Source organism: Mastigoproctus giganteus, chromosome 12 (assembly GCF_048544385.1).
Source record: "Mastigoproctus giganteus isolate SK-2022 chromosome 12, ASM4854438v1, whole genome shotgun sequence".
Classification (NCBI taxonomy): Eukaryota; Metazoa; Arthropoda; class Arachnida; order Uropygi; family Thelyphonidae; genus Mastigoproctus; species Mastigoproctus giganteus.
Window position 1 is genome coordinate 79,604,369 of NC_143586.1, and position 17,501 is coordinate 79,621,869.

Below are 17,501 nucleotides of genomic sequence, written 5' to 3' on the forward strand. Positions count from 1 at the left end.
CTATTTAAGTGTATCCCATCCCCGTAGAAGCAGTCTCTCCTCTTAACAAGCACAGACCATGTTGAGAAAAATTCCATCCCATGAGCCTTGCACAATCTCTCCAAGGCCGAATTGATTGACAAGGCCCTCATCATATACTCACTCCTATCGTGTCTGGAAGAGTAAGTATTTACCATGTTAAAACTTGGTATAGCTGGAATTACAATTTAAAATTAAAAATAAAAAGTTAACTTTTACCTTCATTGCAGAAAGGATTTGTTCATCACCATACTTTGACAATGGTACACATAAATTTTTGATTTCAATATTTGAAAGCACTGAAACACACAACTGCATGCATATTTTGGCCCAGAAAATCCCTAATAACAGCATGCCTTTATTTTTAGGTGGGTAGATGATTTATTCAAAGTAAATTGTAATTATTACAAAAAATTGTATTTCTTTTTGTGTACTCTTCCCAGATCCCATTAAATCAAACTAATAATTCTGATCACTTAGACTTAAAAATATATCTTATCAATTCTGGCCCATTAATCAAAGTATATGACAGTTGCGTTGACTTCACTTTTGAAGTCACTTCACTAATACACTAGAAAGTGTTTTGGTGCATATTTATAGACATAAATATGCACCATATTTATATGTATAAATGTTCACTGCAACACTATCAAATCACAAATTCTAAGAATTTGATGTATATATAATTCCAAGTTGGCACTAACTAATGACAGTAATTTTAATTAATAAATTACTCTACAATAAAATCCCTCTGCCTTTTAATGCACATAAGAAATTTAGACATTTCAGTTAGATGACTTATTTGATTAATTTTACTTTCTTTTATGATTGATTTTTTCTTTTTAGTACATTTTTTTTCAGTTATTCTCTTTTAGTTGCATATTTTCATCCTATTTTGGTCTCAGTGAATGGAAATTTGATTTTTTACAGAGGATGTAACTTTCACTTTTTCTTTGTGTATCACCTTTTTGCATTCACTTGACTTTTGCAACTCTTTAAACTTGATCTATTTGTGACTATGGCTTCTTCATATTTCATTCTGAGACTTCATAAAAGCACCAGTTATTTTATCTTTGGTGTAATCTACAGAAATGCAGTTTTTAGGATATGCAGTGGTAATGCTTTCTAATGACATTACTGCTTGTGTTCCAAAGGAAGTTATGTTTGTTCTTATCTTATTTCTCCATTTATTTGGTAAGTGTGTAAACTTGTATTTGATGTGCTATGTCAATTTCATGTTGCGCACACACTCACACATACACTGGTTCAAAGCAACTTTGAGACTCTGAGGTTTTCAGTTTTTTGGACAATAAGTTACATAGGCTAACTAAGCATGAATTTTTGAATTAAGTTTATACATGGTGTTTGAGTTAAAAAGCAGCAGGGTTTATCTCTGCTTTTCATCTGTATTGTTTTGTCATATTTGGTCTGAAATATTTGAATTTTGTTGGAGTAAGTATTACCTTTTAGCTTTTATATTTCCTAAATTAAAATTTTTCCTAATCAACTGCTGTTTTCTCTCAAAGTGAAAGTTAATCCTCATCCTCAGTTAGCCTAAAACAAACATAACCCATTTTATTTGGAGGAAAACAAAATACAGTGGATTCCGGTTATTCGGGACACATTGGGACTGTTTATTTTGGCCCGATTAGGCAGCTGACCCAATTATGTGAAGTTTCATGTAAATAGTTAAAATACAGTGGACTCCGCTTTATGATTGGTTCACTGTATGATCAAATCATGTTACGATGGACTCTCCATAACAAAATACCATTCATTATATGTAATAAGCAGCGGTTGTGATGATGTTTGTGAATTGAATTTTAATTCTATTAAACAGTGATTCTGATAAGCAAAAATAGGAAGAATATTATCTACAGGCTATAAAAGTAAAGATATATTAAGTATGAATTTACACTTCATTACCTTACCAATTAACAAAATTAAATGATATGAGAAAATCAGAAGAATATTTTCCACCGGTTAGTAAAATAAAAATAAATTTAGCATTAGCATTAGTAGAGGCATATAATGCAAGAAAGCAAGCTTATGCAGCATCAGCCAGAAAAAAAAAAAAAAACCCTTCCACTTCACCCCTCCATTCGTTCGAAATACCTGTCCAGCTGAGCCTTAAATTTATTTAGGCTATCACCTTCCACAACAAGGGATGGAAGTCTGTTCCACCAACCAACTACCCGCTGGCTAAAGACAAATTTCCGGACATCTATCCTACATCTTTCTTTCCTCAATTTGAATTTATGCCCTCTCAGGTGATTATTCTGAGCAAGAGGCAGAATCCCATCAGCATTGAGCATGCTCAAACCATTCAAAGCTTTATACACCTCGCCGGTGCCTAGTCTCCAGACACTGTAATTTGCAAAACTTAAGCCTTTCTTCGTAAGAGCAACCCTTTGTTCCATTCACTAACCTTGTTGCCCTTCTCTGTACTCGTTCAAGCAGCTCTACATCCTTCTTGAAATGAGGCCTCCAGACCTGTATACAGTACTCAAGATGTGGCCTGACCATTGCCTTATACAAGGGAATAGTCACCTCCTTATCCCTGCTAGAAAATTCCTGTATATTATTGATAAGTCACCATGAGCTACTCTTGCAGCCTGTCTGCACTGTTCAGAGAACTTCATATCTGCCTGCACAATTACCCACAGGTCCTTTTCATTCTCTACCACTGTCAGTGTAGTACCACAGAGTTGATACGTTGCTCTGGGGTTGCTGTTTCCCATATGTAATACTTTACATTTGTCAATGTTAAACTTCATTTGCCACCTCTCAGCCCATCTGCTCAACCTTTCCAGATCCTGTTGCAGCAGAATAGCATCAGTAGTGTCCTTAACAACCCTGCCAACTTTTGTATCGTCTGCAAACTTGGACATTAAGCTTGATATACCATCATCAATATTATTTATAAATACAGAAAACAATAATGGACCCAACACTGAACCTAATTCACGGCTTTTTTTCAACAGTGACCTGTACTTGTTAAGTAATTCTGCCAGTCCCCTACTCTTAATATCATTAGTGCCAATGTGTACAACTATATCACCTTTTGTGCCCTTAAAAGGTGATATCTGCTCTATAACGTCATCAACCTTTGCCCCTGGCAGACATACCCTGGTCCTTTTCCACCTATCCTTTTTACAAAGCATGTTCCCCATTTCCCTGACAATAGAATCGCCAACTACTACTAGTTCCTGTGGGACCAGCGCATTCTGCGTTGGGGGTTGCTGCTGCTGTGTTGCGTGATGACCAACTGCAAGCTCTGGCGTTGATGTGGGCAGCTGAGAGCTTGATGGGCCCCTCACTTTAAATCCTTCGAGGGCATCCACCCTGTCCTTCAAGCTCTCATATAGGCCCATAACAACGCTGAGTTGTCGGCTGATTTCGTTACACTCCTTGCATCGCACACACACAAAGATATCCCCCATGGCAATATCATGTCCCGTACCCGACTGCTCCACAAACATCATGCAAGCAGTGCATTTTAAAAGGCTGTGATTCAGAGGGCAACTGCCTCCCTCAGTTCTCCTCCGAGCCACAGCACTCCCATTAGCTTGAGCCTTTTGCTTTGCTGCTCTGGTCTGAGTCATGATTTCGATTTAATTTCAATAAAATTTAAATTTCAGTACAAAATTATAACCCTAAACTTGTATCCCAACACAGTTATAATGCTATATATATATTTTTCAGCATTAAATATTATCTATGAGTTCTGTTTATATAACTTCTGTATCAAGTTATGTATTAATTAATTATGTTTCGTTTGTAATCTAAGTCGTTATATGTATTTAGTTAAAAGTGCAATTTAATTGACAACCAAGTTTAACAAAATTAGTAGATTTTGTTGATTAATTGACAATATTATATTATATACTATACTAAGCTAACGCTATCTAGTTCAGGATATACGTTGTATCGTATAACAATGGCGCAAGTTACAAAGGGTAAATCTACGGACACTTAAGTATTAATTAACTTCCAAATCTCGCTGTCTCAATTCAGAATAAACTAACGATTCTGACTAGGTCTATAAGCTATTTATATAAAATAATTTGATGTATCAATTGGTCAATAAAGCGGCTAAACATGACTAAAAAACTTCTCGTTCAGCGGAGTGCAACTTGTAACACGTGGATATGATACCCTTACCGATAATTTTATTCAATTACCAGGCCGAGTAAAGAATTAATAAACCAGATTAATCAGAAAACACAAAATAATGCTATACTTTTAAATTTAAATCAAAAGTTTTAGAAAAACAATAATTTCAAATCAATAAATAAGAAAATCCACTTAGCGGCTTTTGAACTCATCTGGCTCCCACTAGCCTCGTCTGCAGACTGTCAATTACACTTACATACATAACTTAATTAATACTGTAATGGACATACTAACTAACTGATATTTCTGTTACTGACTTTTTTTTTTTTTTTTTTTGGGATGTAAAAAAGACAAGCAATCAATAACAAAGAACATACACGCACAAATTGCAACTAATACAATATGTGCAAATGAGATACAGAGTAAAAGTTTTTACATAGCTTAAAAAATAGGAATGAAGAGAATATTCTGAAAATTATTTATGTTTTTATATGATTGAAGGTTTCATGAAACAGGAAATACATTTCACCATAATAATGTAAGAACTCAAATAATTCCAGCTATCGGTATTATCGCAAATGCAATGAGATCAAGTTTGCTACCTGTTTATAATACATTGCACCAACAGAAAAGCCCAATAAACCGGAAACTGCAAATTGTTTTTATTGTTTTATGATTATGCCCTTCAGAAATCCGGCTGGACCACGTGGTCTGATCGAAGACAATCGTAGGGTAACCTCGAGTGCTGCAGTCTCCTATCCCGATTAATTGCATGTTGTCCCAATTAAGCGAAGAAAAACCTTGGCTATTTTCTTGATTAGGTTCTGTTCTGTAAGATTTGTTCCAAATAAATGGCTGCACCAATTAACCGGTGGCCCAAATAACTGGAATCCACAGAAAAGTGCTTGTACCATGAGGAGATGTGATACACAACTGCCCTTGTACAGCCAGGGCACATAGTTAAATTCATGTGCTGAAGAGTAAGCATCATATATAATTGTTGTGCTTGTTTTATTATTATTATTATTTTTTGCATCAGATAAAAATTTGTTTATGTTTGTTTCAGAAGAACACTGATTAAGTTTAACTAAACCTAGGACAGTGAACAACTTTATTTTTGAGAAAAAAACAGTTGATTGGGCATAATTTAAATTAAGAAATTGAAAATTTGAACAGTAATACTTAGTACAGTGTTAACATAAAATTCAAAAATTTCAGCCCAGATATGGATAAAAAGATCCTGATGACAAATAGCCTAAACCTAAAAATAAGCAAGATAGACCCAGGCACCTTTCAATTGAAATACATTGTATATAGCATGACAGTAACACAAGACAGTAAATAGAAATATGGGCAGGAATACAGATTCATTATGCATGCATCTTTTCAGCAACAGAATATAAATTTCTAATGAAAAAAATTTTTGGTTTCTTTTTTCTTTTTTTTTTCCCTTTGGATTTAAAATCCATATACACTGATTTCGTGGGATACCTAGTTCCTGAGCAAAATGATGCTGTCACCTCTCTCACTAGTGGAAGAACCCACCGCTTGGCAGGTATATAGGTTCACTGCATTCATGTAGACGGTAATTCGATGTCAGTATGGATAAATGTTGTGAGTTAACCGACTTTGAAAAAGGGATGATAGTGGGTGCCCAATGCATGGGTCACTTTATTGCTGAGGTGGTACAAAAATTGCACTATCCCTGTTTGACAGCATCAAGAGTGTATTGGGACTATGCCATTTCCAGAATAACATCTCATCGTGGACAGTGCTGTGGGTGGAGAAAGGTGGTGGATGAATGTGGCCATCAATTCTGTCTTGCATTGTTTTGGCAAACTGCAGAGCGACAGTGGCACAAATCACCGCCAACTTCAATGAGGGAGATGCCAGAAACATCTCCACCAAGACCATCAGGCAATCATTAGCCGCAATAGGTTATGGGTCTCCTGGTCCAGTGAGTCCCGTTTCCAGTTATTTCGAGCAGAGAGGAGGGTGCATATCTTGTGGAAACCACATGAAGCTATGCACCTGTCATGTCAACAAGGAAGTGTTCAGGCAGGTGGATAGATAGTAATGGTCTGGGGCATGTTCAACTGGCACACCTTGGGACCTCTGGTGCATCTAAATGCATCTCTGAATGGTCCAGGTTACATGTCCATCCTTGCAGACCATCTGCATCATGGTCATCGTGCATCCACAGGGCAATAGACTCTTCCATCAGGACAATGCATCTCCCTATAGAGCCATGGTGACTAGAACATGGTTTGGAGAGCATTCCGCAGATTTTGCCACCTTGGAATGGTGGTAAAAAACTCCCCATTCATCGGATATGAATGGGGAATGAACCCTGTGGAGCATTTTTGGGATGCTGTGGAAAGGTCTGTTTGAGCTTTGAATCCTCCACCCAGGAATGCAACGGAATTATGGACAGCATTGCAGCAAGTGTAGGCGCCTCCATAGCCAGGTGGGAAGGAGCAGCAGTGCGTAGCACACGCTTCTTAATTAGACCGGGGTTCGAGCCTGTCACCACCAAATACGGGGGATGCAGAAAGGTCAGGGAATGACCACCGCATATCCTGGAGCAATATGGCCTTAGTTGCTAATGCTCCTAAAAACCAAATAACAAGCAGCAAGTATGGATGGAAACACCTGTGGAATGCTTCCGTGAACTAGTGGACTCAATGCCTCACTGTGTGACTGCCCTTATCCGGATAAAAGGTGGGCCTACCCGTTGCTAGGTAGGTATCCCATGATTTCTGTACATAAATACAAGAGAGCAAAATATATTACTCAGTTTTTCACAGTTTCTCAGGGTCAATCACTCTTTTATAATATCATCTCCCCAGGGACCAGTATAGGCTCTGGAATGTTATGCCTTTTTGTAAAGATAGTTATCAGAGAGAGTAACAATGGTTTAAATTATAGTTACCTTTTAGTGAAAATAACCCATGACAGTAATGAGGCTATGTAGCATTTTTTATTTTATTTAAGCTAGAATTTTTTTATTTCTAAAAAATTTAATTTATTAATTTCAGCTTTCATTTTAAAATTATTTACAGCAGAATGGGAGCTAATAAATTTAATATTAAAAGTATTAAAATTTTGAAATTGTATATTTGTGGTAATTGCAGATAATTCAATTCCAATGGGAGATTTGACTTCAGCTGGTGGAGAACTTACATTTCCTTCTTTTGAGGTTAGAATAAGGTTTAAAATTGATCTTTACTTTATACAAATTGATTTTACATATTTTATACTTTATTTTATATTTCAAGAAAAGTGTTGCAGAATGATATTAAGTTAAACACAAATTAATTTATTTTATATATAATATAAAATAATGATTCATAGTTATACTTATTTTCTGATATTGTATTCATAGTTATACTTATTTTCTGATATTGTATTCATAGTTATACTTATTTTCAAATATTATATAAAACAAATAACTAATTTGGAATGCAGAGGAATATTCATTGCAGTAACTTAAATAAAATAAAATTTATGTTTCACTGCATACAATTTTTGATCATAGGGTTCATTATGTCCTCATTGAAGATGAGCACTTTGAGATGAGGATGGTGCTAAGGCTTGGGCTGTATAGTACTGTGTAGGGAAAATGCACACGGAATGGTCATTATGTCTTTAATGGAAGTTTACTTCCATAACTGCTTGGCTATTTTCTTAGAAAAATATATTATTTGCAGTTTGCTAATAGCGGCCACCTTCCAGCTGATAAGAAGCCAGTAGCTTCAAAACAACTGTTCTAATGGTGGTGTTTCTGATTTTTGAATGTTTAGCTGATTCACCTGCTCATTTGATGCTATATAATTTAAAAAGATATTAGCAAGTTATTATCAACTTTAGGCAGAACTGTGGATAATAGTAGTAGTGGCATGTGATGCAAGAAAGCAAGTGTATGAGCTTATGCAGCATCAGCCAAAAAAAAAAAAAAATCACACTATTCCCTCCAAATGCCTGTCCAGTTCCTCCTTAAATTTAATCAACCTATCAACTTCCACAACGACAGATGGAAGTTTGTTCCAGCAATTAACCACCCGCTGGCTAAAGGCAAATTTCCGCACATCTATTCTACATCTGTCCTTTCTTAATTTGAATTTATGCCCCCTTGGGTTCGTAATCTGAACAAGTGGAAGGATCCCATCAGAATTCAGCGTGCTCAACCCATTCATGGCCCTATACACCTCAATCAGATCATCACGCAGGTGCCTAGTCTCCAGCCACTGCAATTTGCAGAACTTTAGCCTCTCTTGTAAGAGGATCCCTTCATTCTCCTCACAAATCTTGTTGCCCTTCTCTGTACGTGCTCAAGCAAATCTACATCCTTCCTAAAATGAGGGCTCCAGACCTGTATGCAGTACTCAAGGTGTGGCCTGACCATTGCCTTATACAGAGGGACAATCATCTCCTTTTACCTGCTAGCAAAATTCCTATATATCATTGACAAAACCCCATGACCTGCCCTGGCAACCTGTCTGCATTGCTCAGAAAACTTCATATCTGGCTGCACAATTACTCCCAGGTCTTTTTCATTTTCTACCACCTTAAGTGTAGTACCACACAGTTGGTACGTTTCTCTGGGGTTACTTCTACCCATATGCAGTACTTTGCATTTGTCAAGGTTAAACTTCAGTTGCCCAAATTATCTAGATCCTGTTGCAGTAGCACACTGCCATTACTGTCATTAACGACCCTGCCAACCTTTGTATCATCTGCAAACTTCGACACTAAGCCTGATATACCTTCATCAATATCATTGGTAAATATACAAAACAACAGTGGACCCAACACCGAACCCTGTGGGACTCCACTAATAACATTAGTCCATTGATTACCACCCTCTGTCTTCTCGCACTTAACCATCCTTTTATCCATTGTAGCAACTTACCCTTAATACCATTATACTCCAATTTGTACAATAGTCTTCCATGCGCAACAGTGTCAAAAGCTTTCCTGAAATCCAAATATATGATATCAAAATTATTTTTTGCATCTAGTTCCTTTGTAACTACATCATAATAACCAATCAATGGTACTTGTCTCTAAGTAGAACATAAGCTAGAGAAATCTGTAGACTATTTCAAAAAAATTTTAAAATAAAAAAAAAAGCAAAGTGTGATAAATGTTTGTGTTTTGTATTATATTTATTTTGTTTAAAGTTTCTTTTGAATAGAGATTTTAAATGAATGAAACCAAAACCATAATGTTTAAAAGTTTTTATAATTTTGAATATACAAAATTGCCCTTGCATTCCTGTCCAGATGGTTCTGCACTACTTCTTTAACCAGTGACTCCATTATTTTCCCTGGAACAGAAGTTAAGCTGACAGATCTCTAATTACCCCTTTATGAATTGGGGATACATTTGCACATCTCCAGTCCATAGGGATCTCCCCTGAATCCAAGGATGCCCTCATAATTATGGTTAAAGGCTTGCTTATCTCCTTTGCTGTTCCTTTTAATATGATTTGATAGATCCCATCCACCTGAGGTGCCTCTTTTATGCTGACCTTCAACAATTCCTTTTCCACTTTCTGTTCAATTATCACAAAGTCATTTAGCTTGCCATTGAAGTTTGATAAATTTCTAGCATCCCCTCCCTTAAGAATTCCTCACATGTGGATATAGATGCAAAATACCTATTCAGTTTGTCAGCAACCTGAGCAGGATAATCAACAGTTAACCCAGTGACATCAAGTGGCCCAATGTGATTCAATCCCTTCCTTCTACTATTGATATAAGAAAAAAGTCTTTGTGGCTTTTTTTTTTTACATTCTTTGCCAGAGACCTCATAATCTGCCTTAGCTTGTCTAACCTCCTTTGTGACTTGATTACAGACTAATTTATATCTACCATAGGCATCTTAATCACCTGATAAGTTATATGCATTCCATGCACTTTTTTTCTCTGTCACTTGTCTCAGTAGTTCATTTGACATCCATTTAGATCCAAGCCTTGAACAGTATTTCTTTGTTGGTATGAAAATCCTAGTAGCTTTCATGATTACTTTCCTGAATGCTTCCCATTTAGAATTTGCTGTTGGTAGTATCATCAGTTGTTCCCACTGCATAGGATTTAAAAACTGTCTGAGACCCTGTAGTCACTGTAGTGAAAGCTTGTCTTGAAAAATCCACATTAGTACATTGTGATCACTGCCACCCAGTGGGTCTTTTACCTGCAGTTTCTTAATGCATGTAGAGTTGCTGCTGATAACCAGAACTAGAGTATTGCTTCCTCATGTTGCCTCTCTAACAGGCTGCTGTACAAAACAGTCAGCCAAGAAATCTAGAAAAGTCTTGCTAGTATGTGAGTGACAAACCCATACATTCCAGTCAACACCGGAAAAGTTAAAATCCCCCATTATAAGACATTCTGATTTACTGGCGCACTCTATTTCTGTGTATATATGTTTGGTATACTCATCACAGTCATTAGGCCTATAACACACTGCTGTGCTCAGTTTTGTTTTCCTAGTGCTTATATCACACCACACCGACTCAGCATAGCATTGGTCACCCATGTTGACTGGATGTATTGCCTTAGATTTAATAGGCTTTTTAACCAAGAGCATAACCCTTCCAACCCTCCTGCTCTGTATGTCTATCCTGTATACATTGCACTCTCAAATTCAAATTCAGCATCACTTATGTCTGAGTGACATCATGTCTCTATTATCCCTACGATGTCTGCATTTGATGACTTAAATAGTACTTCAAATTTATCAAGTTTATTCACAATGCTCCTGCCATTAGTGTACATGCACATTTTCTTACTCTTAGTTACCCTTACACAGCATGTGTATTCACTTGTTCCACAGCAAGGCCTGAATTCCTCAATACCTTGCTTTCCAGGCTGCCGTATTTTCCAATAGAACCAGTGCAAGAATCACCTTCATCTTTGCTTATGCCTCTGGTTAGTCTATTAGTCTGTGTATCCTCCCAAGCTAGCAGTTTTCCAGCCCACCTTTCACTGCCTTTATAGCATCAGCAAATATTCTTGTACCTCTTCTATTTAAGTTTATCCCATCCCTATAAAAACAGTCTCTCCTGTTAACAAGCACAGACCATGCTGAGAAAAATTCTACTCCATGAGCCTTGCACATTCTTTCCAGAGTCGAATTGACAAGGCTCTCAACATGTACTCCCTCCTATTGTGGCTGGGCAGAATTGCAGACACTTTCAAATTCAATCCTAACTCTTGACTTTTCCCCTAAGTTAGTCCTCTGATCTCCTATTCTTAAAATCATTAGTGCCAACATGTACAACAGTATCACCTTTTATGCCCTTAAAATATATCCACTCTACAATGTCGTCTACTTTTGTCTCCTGGCAGACATATCTATTCCACCTTTCCTTCTTTCACAATATATTTCCTGTTTCCCTGACAATATAGTCACTGACAATAACCACTTCCTGTGGGACTAGCATATTCTGCCTTGGAGATTGTTGTTGTGTTGCCTCATACACAAGTGTGAGCTCTGGCATTGAGTTGGGCTGCTGAGAGCATGATGGGCCCCATTTTAATTCTTTCAAGGGCATCTATCCTACTCTTCAAACTCTCATAAATGCCCATCAGAACACTGATTTCGCACCTAATTTCTTCACACACACACTACACTGAACCACACAAAGACATCTCTCTTAGCTGTATCATGTCTTGTTCCATAAAGGTTGGCAAACATTGCACAAGTTACACATTTTGTTAGGCCATGATTTGTAGGAGAATCACCCCTCCCTTCAATTCTCCCCTGATCCACAGCACTCCTGCTGCTTTGTGCCCATTGCTTTGCTGCTCTAGACTGGGGCAGGAATTCCATTTAAATACAATTTAATTGATCAACAATGAAAATTAAGTAATGCTGTCAATTAATCAATTAATAAAATTAATTGATTAATTGACAGCATTACTTAAGCTAATAGATTTCTAAATGCAACAATATATTTTATGCTGAATAACTTTAGCAGTTTACAAGTTCTGTTGCAGTGTAAGGTTTGCATTTTCCAAACTGTTGAGTCATTTCACAAAAGAATACAGAAACAACATAAAAAAAAAGGTATAGAATATGGAAGACTTGACCATATGAATTCAACCTCAAGAACACTGAACATATAGCAAAATATTCCCACAGAAAGTTATGTGAATTTAAAGGGTTTTTAATTCAAGCCTACAATCACAGAATGATTGATAGATATTAAGAGTATAATCCTGTCTTCTGTGCATAAACATGTAAAAAAATTAACCCATAGAATTAGAAAAGTTAATCAAGAATCTACAACAGCTGGTAATCCTTTCTGGAGTGTGCTGTTCATTTACTTAGTTTGAAACAGCCTCTGAAGATGCTTTTAAAGTGATATTTTTGTATTTTTTATTGTATATTTTATGATGCCATTAAATAGTTTTATACAGAATTCTGTGGATTGGTTAGTAATATGTAGCAAGTATTATCAGTTATTAACTTACTAATAATTATGGTATTCATTTGTAGAATGGAGTATTTCAAAGCAGAGAATCAGCTAGCAAAAGTAATGTGAACAGCAATGTTGCACTTGCTGTCTCAGAACTTGGTATGTTCAATTTATTATTGTCTTTTCTCATGTAGTGCAGTAAAAGCTTTTGTGACAGTTGCCCATATAACATTATGAGCAACTTTCTTCAGAGTTGCTCATAATATTATAAATTGCTGTGACACTGGCCAAATTTGATTTAATTACAGTGGATACAGTTAAGAATATACAACAAACATATAGTAGTTGCTCAACTGTATTTAATTCAAGTGCTACTGTCTGCAAGAATGTAGACAGTAGCACTGAAAAGCTCCCTAATGACTAAATGATGCAAGAAGGCAAGCTTTTTCTGTATCTGCCAAAAATAAATAAAAATCCATCATTCATGCCTTTACCCTGCAAAAATGCTTTATATATACAGCTGCTTTAACATACAGAAACATTGAAACATATGGACATTAGGGAGCTTTTGAGTGCTACTGTCTGCATTCTTGTCAACCTAGAATTAACCTAATATATATTGGACATTCTTTAAGTTTGAGACCTGCTAACAGAACATAAATAGAAACACCAAATACGTGATGTTATGAAAGGATGATTATTTATCTGTTACTGAAATACAGGGTGAGTCTAAATTATTGTCGGGGTTTCCGTGGCCTATAATTTTCAAACCAGAAACAACAAAATAAAACTGCTTACGGAATATGAAAATGTAACTCAAAAAGTTTTATTTGGCAATGCTGTACTCGCTGCATGTGCTGATGTCTGTGATGTCTGGGAGGTACTGATGGAGATTTAGTGATGAAGCAACGTTTTACCTATCAGGGAGAGTAAACCATCATAACTGCAGAATATGGGGATCAGAAAACCCTCATGCCATTTGAGAATTCAAAAGAAATAGTCCAAAGGTCAATGTCTAGTGTGCTTTGTCATGTTTGGAAGTTTTGGGGTCCTTTTTATTTGCGGAAAAAACAGTGACAGTGGTGACCTATCTGGACATGCCACAGCTGTATCTGTTATCCCAGTTGGAAAATCATCAACCAAATGTGGTGTTCCAGCAAGATGGTACACCGCCACATTGGGCTCTTATTGTCTTAGAATTTCTTGACATGCATTTTCCTTGGCCTGGGTTGGGCATTGTGGACCGATTCCATGGCCTCCATGCTCACCTGATCTTACGCCGCTTGATTTCTTCTTGTTGGGATACGTGAAGGACATTGTGTGCAAGACCCCTGTGACCTCCCTTGATGACCTGAAGCTCAGAATTGTTGCTGCGATCAAAACAGTTACGCTGCAAATGCTGGAGAACACTTGGAGGGAAAGTGAATATCGCTTGGACATCTTATGTGCCATGAAAGGTGCACATGTTGAAGTTGTTTAGCATTCTGCAGTATTGATTCTATAGGTAATAAAACTTTTTGAGTTACACTTTCATATTCCGTAAGCAGTTTTATTTTGTTGTTTCTGGTTTGAAAATTATAGGCCACAGAAACCCTGACAATAATTTAGAATCACCCTGTATATTGCAACTCATACAGCTGTTTTGAATACTATTGTGTTATCTTCAGTGAGGAACTAGGCACACTAGAAACCCAAATATCACTAAGAAAAACTCTTATTTCCTCATTTATATAAGCTGGGTACAACCCTGTAAATCATATCACATCTATAAAAGGAGGTGGGAAAAACAAATAAACCAAACTTCAGTAGCGGAGAAAAAAAACCAAGAAAATCAGCAAACCAAATCATAGAAATCAAATGATATTTAAAAATCATAAATTAATCATAAACCTGATTTTAGCAGTTGAACCCAAAAAAACCTGACTTTAGTGAATGAACATAAAAAAAACAAACAAACTTAAATATGTTACAGTTCTAATGTTTGTTTGATTTCATTCATCTCTCCCTTTTTTGTTTGATTTCACTCCGTCTCTCTTTTTTTGATTTCACTCTTTTGATTTTACTCCATCTCTTTCTCTCTCCAGTTGTTGCACTACTTGTACAGAATAACAAAATTTCTTCAGAATAAGACTGAGAAATTTTTGAAGACTACATCATTTTCATCCAGTGAAACATTTTCTTTATAATTTTTTCTCCTTTCTTCAGAATATTTGGCACTTATGGGGGATAAGGTTTTGTGTAGCAGCCATATGATTTTATGATAAGATTTTTTGGGATTAAATTCCTGCGTGCTAGCAGTATCTGGATTGTTCTTGTTATGTACGTGCTAGTCACATAAAGGATTGCCTAAATTTTTTCACCTTAATTATAAAGGAATGTACCCCAGCTGCATAACATAAATTAAGCACATATTGTAGCATTTTCTTTTTTATTTTTATGATAACTTATGCTGCCAAAAACGTATAAATTTATCGTATTTTGTTCTACATCATTTTTAGATGAATATTTATCACATTAAGTAAAACATTAATTTTTTTGCTTAGTTGTTAGATTATGAGTTGTAATTGCATTTAATGTTTTATAATTTGTTCTTATTTATGAAAAAATATTCATGAAAAATGAATTATAAAAAAATTATCATGCACTTTATTGTTGCTTTTCCTAATTTTTCAGTGTAGTGTAGCATATTATAATGAACTTTTTTTAAAAACATTCTGACTCATATGGTTAATAACTGATTAAGGCATGTTAGTTCTATTATTGTTATTAATATTTTCTTTGAACTTGTATTTAATCTCCATGGACTGCTGTGGGCTACATTTATATTACCACAAAATAAGGAGATTGTATACTATCAAAATAAGGTAGCATTATTCTTTGGCAGAGGAATTTACATAACATAAATACCAGAGGAATTTACATAACATAAATACCAGAGGAATTTACATAACAAAATAGATTTTAGTTGAATTTACAAAAAGCAAAGAAAAATATAAGAATTGAGGACATGATTGTTATTATCATTTAAGCACATTGAGTAATTAAGAATTCAGGCACATTGGCTAAATATTCTGTATAGTCATTACATTTATAATTAAATATTTACAAATAGCAGGTACTTTCAGTACACTTAGTGACTAGATTCCACAAAAAAAGATTAAATCATTCAGAGCTGCCATAATATGTATTTTTATTATGTAATTTGAAGCACATTTTCCAGTTTGAAAAGACTGGAAAAGACAGTTATGCTTATAGAAAAGTGCTAATGCTTGAATTCTATGACAATGATACACCAGCCTTTAGGTGGAGAAACAAAAAATTAAAAGGTCTGTACACTAACTTGTAGGAGGTGGTGTCTTTAACATTAATATAAGAGGAAAGCTATTTATGGAAATCCCACACTGATACATCAGCTGTTAAGTAGCTGTTGTATCAATGTGGGATTGGGTAAGTTAGGTAATGATCATTGACATGACTAAGCCACAAGTAGATTAGGCTTAGACCTACATAAATAAAATTTCAAACAACGTTTTCATAAGATTAAAGAAAGGCCCAGCTGATCATTATTTAGAAACAACACAGATGCTTGGATAAACTAAATTCTGATCAAACCACACACTGTGAAACAGTAAAATAGTTAATATAAGAATATACATTATGTACAGAGTAGAGCAAATGCAGCCATTATATATATGTCTCGCACAAAAAAATTATATTACAGAAGTCCTTGTGCAGTGTAATTCTTAGTTTTTCTTACTTTGATATCTTCAAATAGAAGATACATATACAAACATAACCTACAATTTTCACTAAATTCTTCTTAGGATTTTGCTTTAGGACTTGTTCTATGAATAAAAAACTTGAACTGCATCTGTGCGGTCTTCTGTTTAAAGTTTTCTATACCAAAATGCAGTGAGTTTTGAAGGAGAGCTTATCATCAAGCTGCATTCCCACAAATTTCACTGAGTCATTTCAAATAAAGTCAATTGTCATCTTTAAGTTAAACCTATCTGAACTTGATGAGAATAGAAACAAACATTTGGTTTTTCATCAGTTTACTGATGAATCAAAAAGAAATATGCACAAAGTCATTTATGTATATTTTGAACCAATAAGTTCACAACAGATGAATTGCTGCTCTACAGGAGTGCACAACCAGAATAATATCATCCACATAGGACAGAAATTGTTTATTGTAATATGTGAAAGGCTTCATTATTACAGTAAATGTGGCAGAGACAGGGATGTATCTTTTTGGAATTCTTACTGTGATATCATAAGAAGATTATATCATGTTATAGTCTTCTTATGATATCACACTATATCTACTTCAAAAATCAGGTAGTCTTGGCTTTAATATAGAGTGAAGAATACTGTAAATAGCACCCAAAATTTGAAAATACTGCCTCAATAAGAACAGATGCTGTCTAGGCTGTACTAAATGCCACAAATATATCAAAGAAATTATAATGTGCATTCATCCTGTTGTTTTATGCTCAGTATCTATGGATAACTAGTTGGTTTAAATATTAGAGATGATTTACCTCTATAAATCATAGTGAATTGACTTAATTCTATTTGAAACAAAACTGACACAATGAACTTGGTGATAGTTTTTCAAATAATTCAGAAGAGGCAACACAGAATGAAACTGAAATATAAACAAAAAAATCAGATCTAATATAGATGCTGGAAAGCATGATAATGCAAGGTGTAATTATTATTGTGAAGAAAGATACCTCTCTGCATGCAATCATTAAAAATAAATTTAATAAATGTTAACTGATATTAATATATGATGATGACCATATGTTCTAAATAGCCATATGAAATTTCTCACTGATGGTAATATATATAAATTAACTGTAAATTACATAATACTTAAAATTAGACTATAATTGTATATATTGTGTAATGACAGTCCATACCAGTGACGTTG

General features: G+C 35.3%; 1 protein-coding gene across 1 annotated transcript in view; it reads left to right on the top strand.

Annotated features, from left to right (window-relative positions):
- Positions 1-17,501, top strand: part of LOC150077218 (sodium-dependent phosphate transporter 1-B-like) — a 137,632-nt gene that overhangs the window by 85,211 nt on the left and 34,920 nt on the right. The window contains exons 10-11 of the mRNA XM_090386695.1: positions 7,269-7,333; positions 12,643-12,721. Of these exons, the coding sequence (XP_090242821.1) occupies positions 7,269-7,333; positions 12,643-12,721 (144 nt within the window). The remainder of the gene's footprint in view (positions 1-7,268; positions 7,334-12,642; positions 12,722-17,501) is intronic.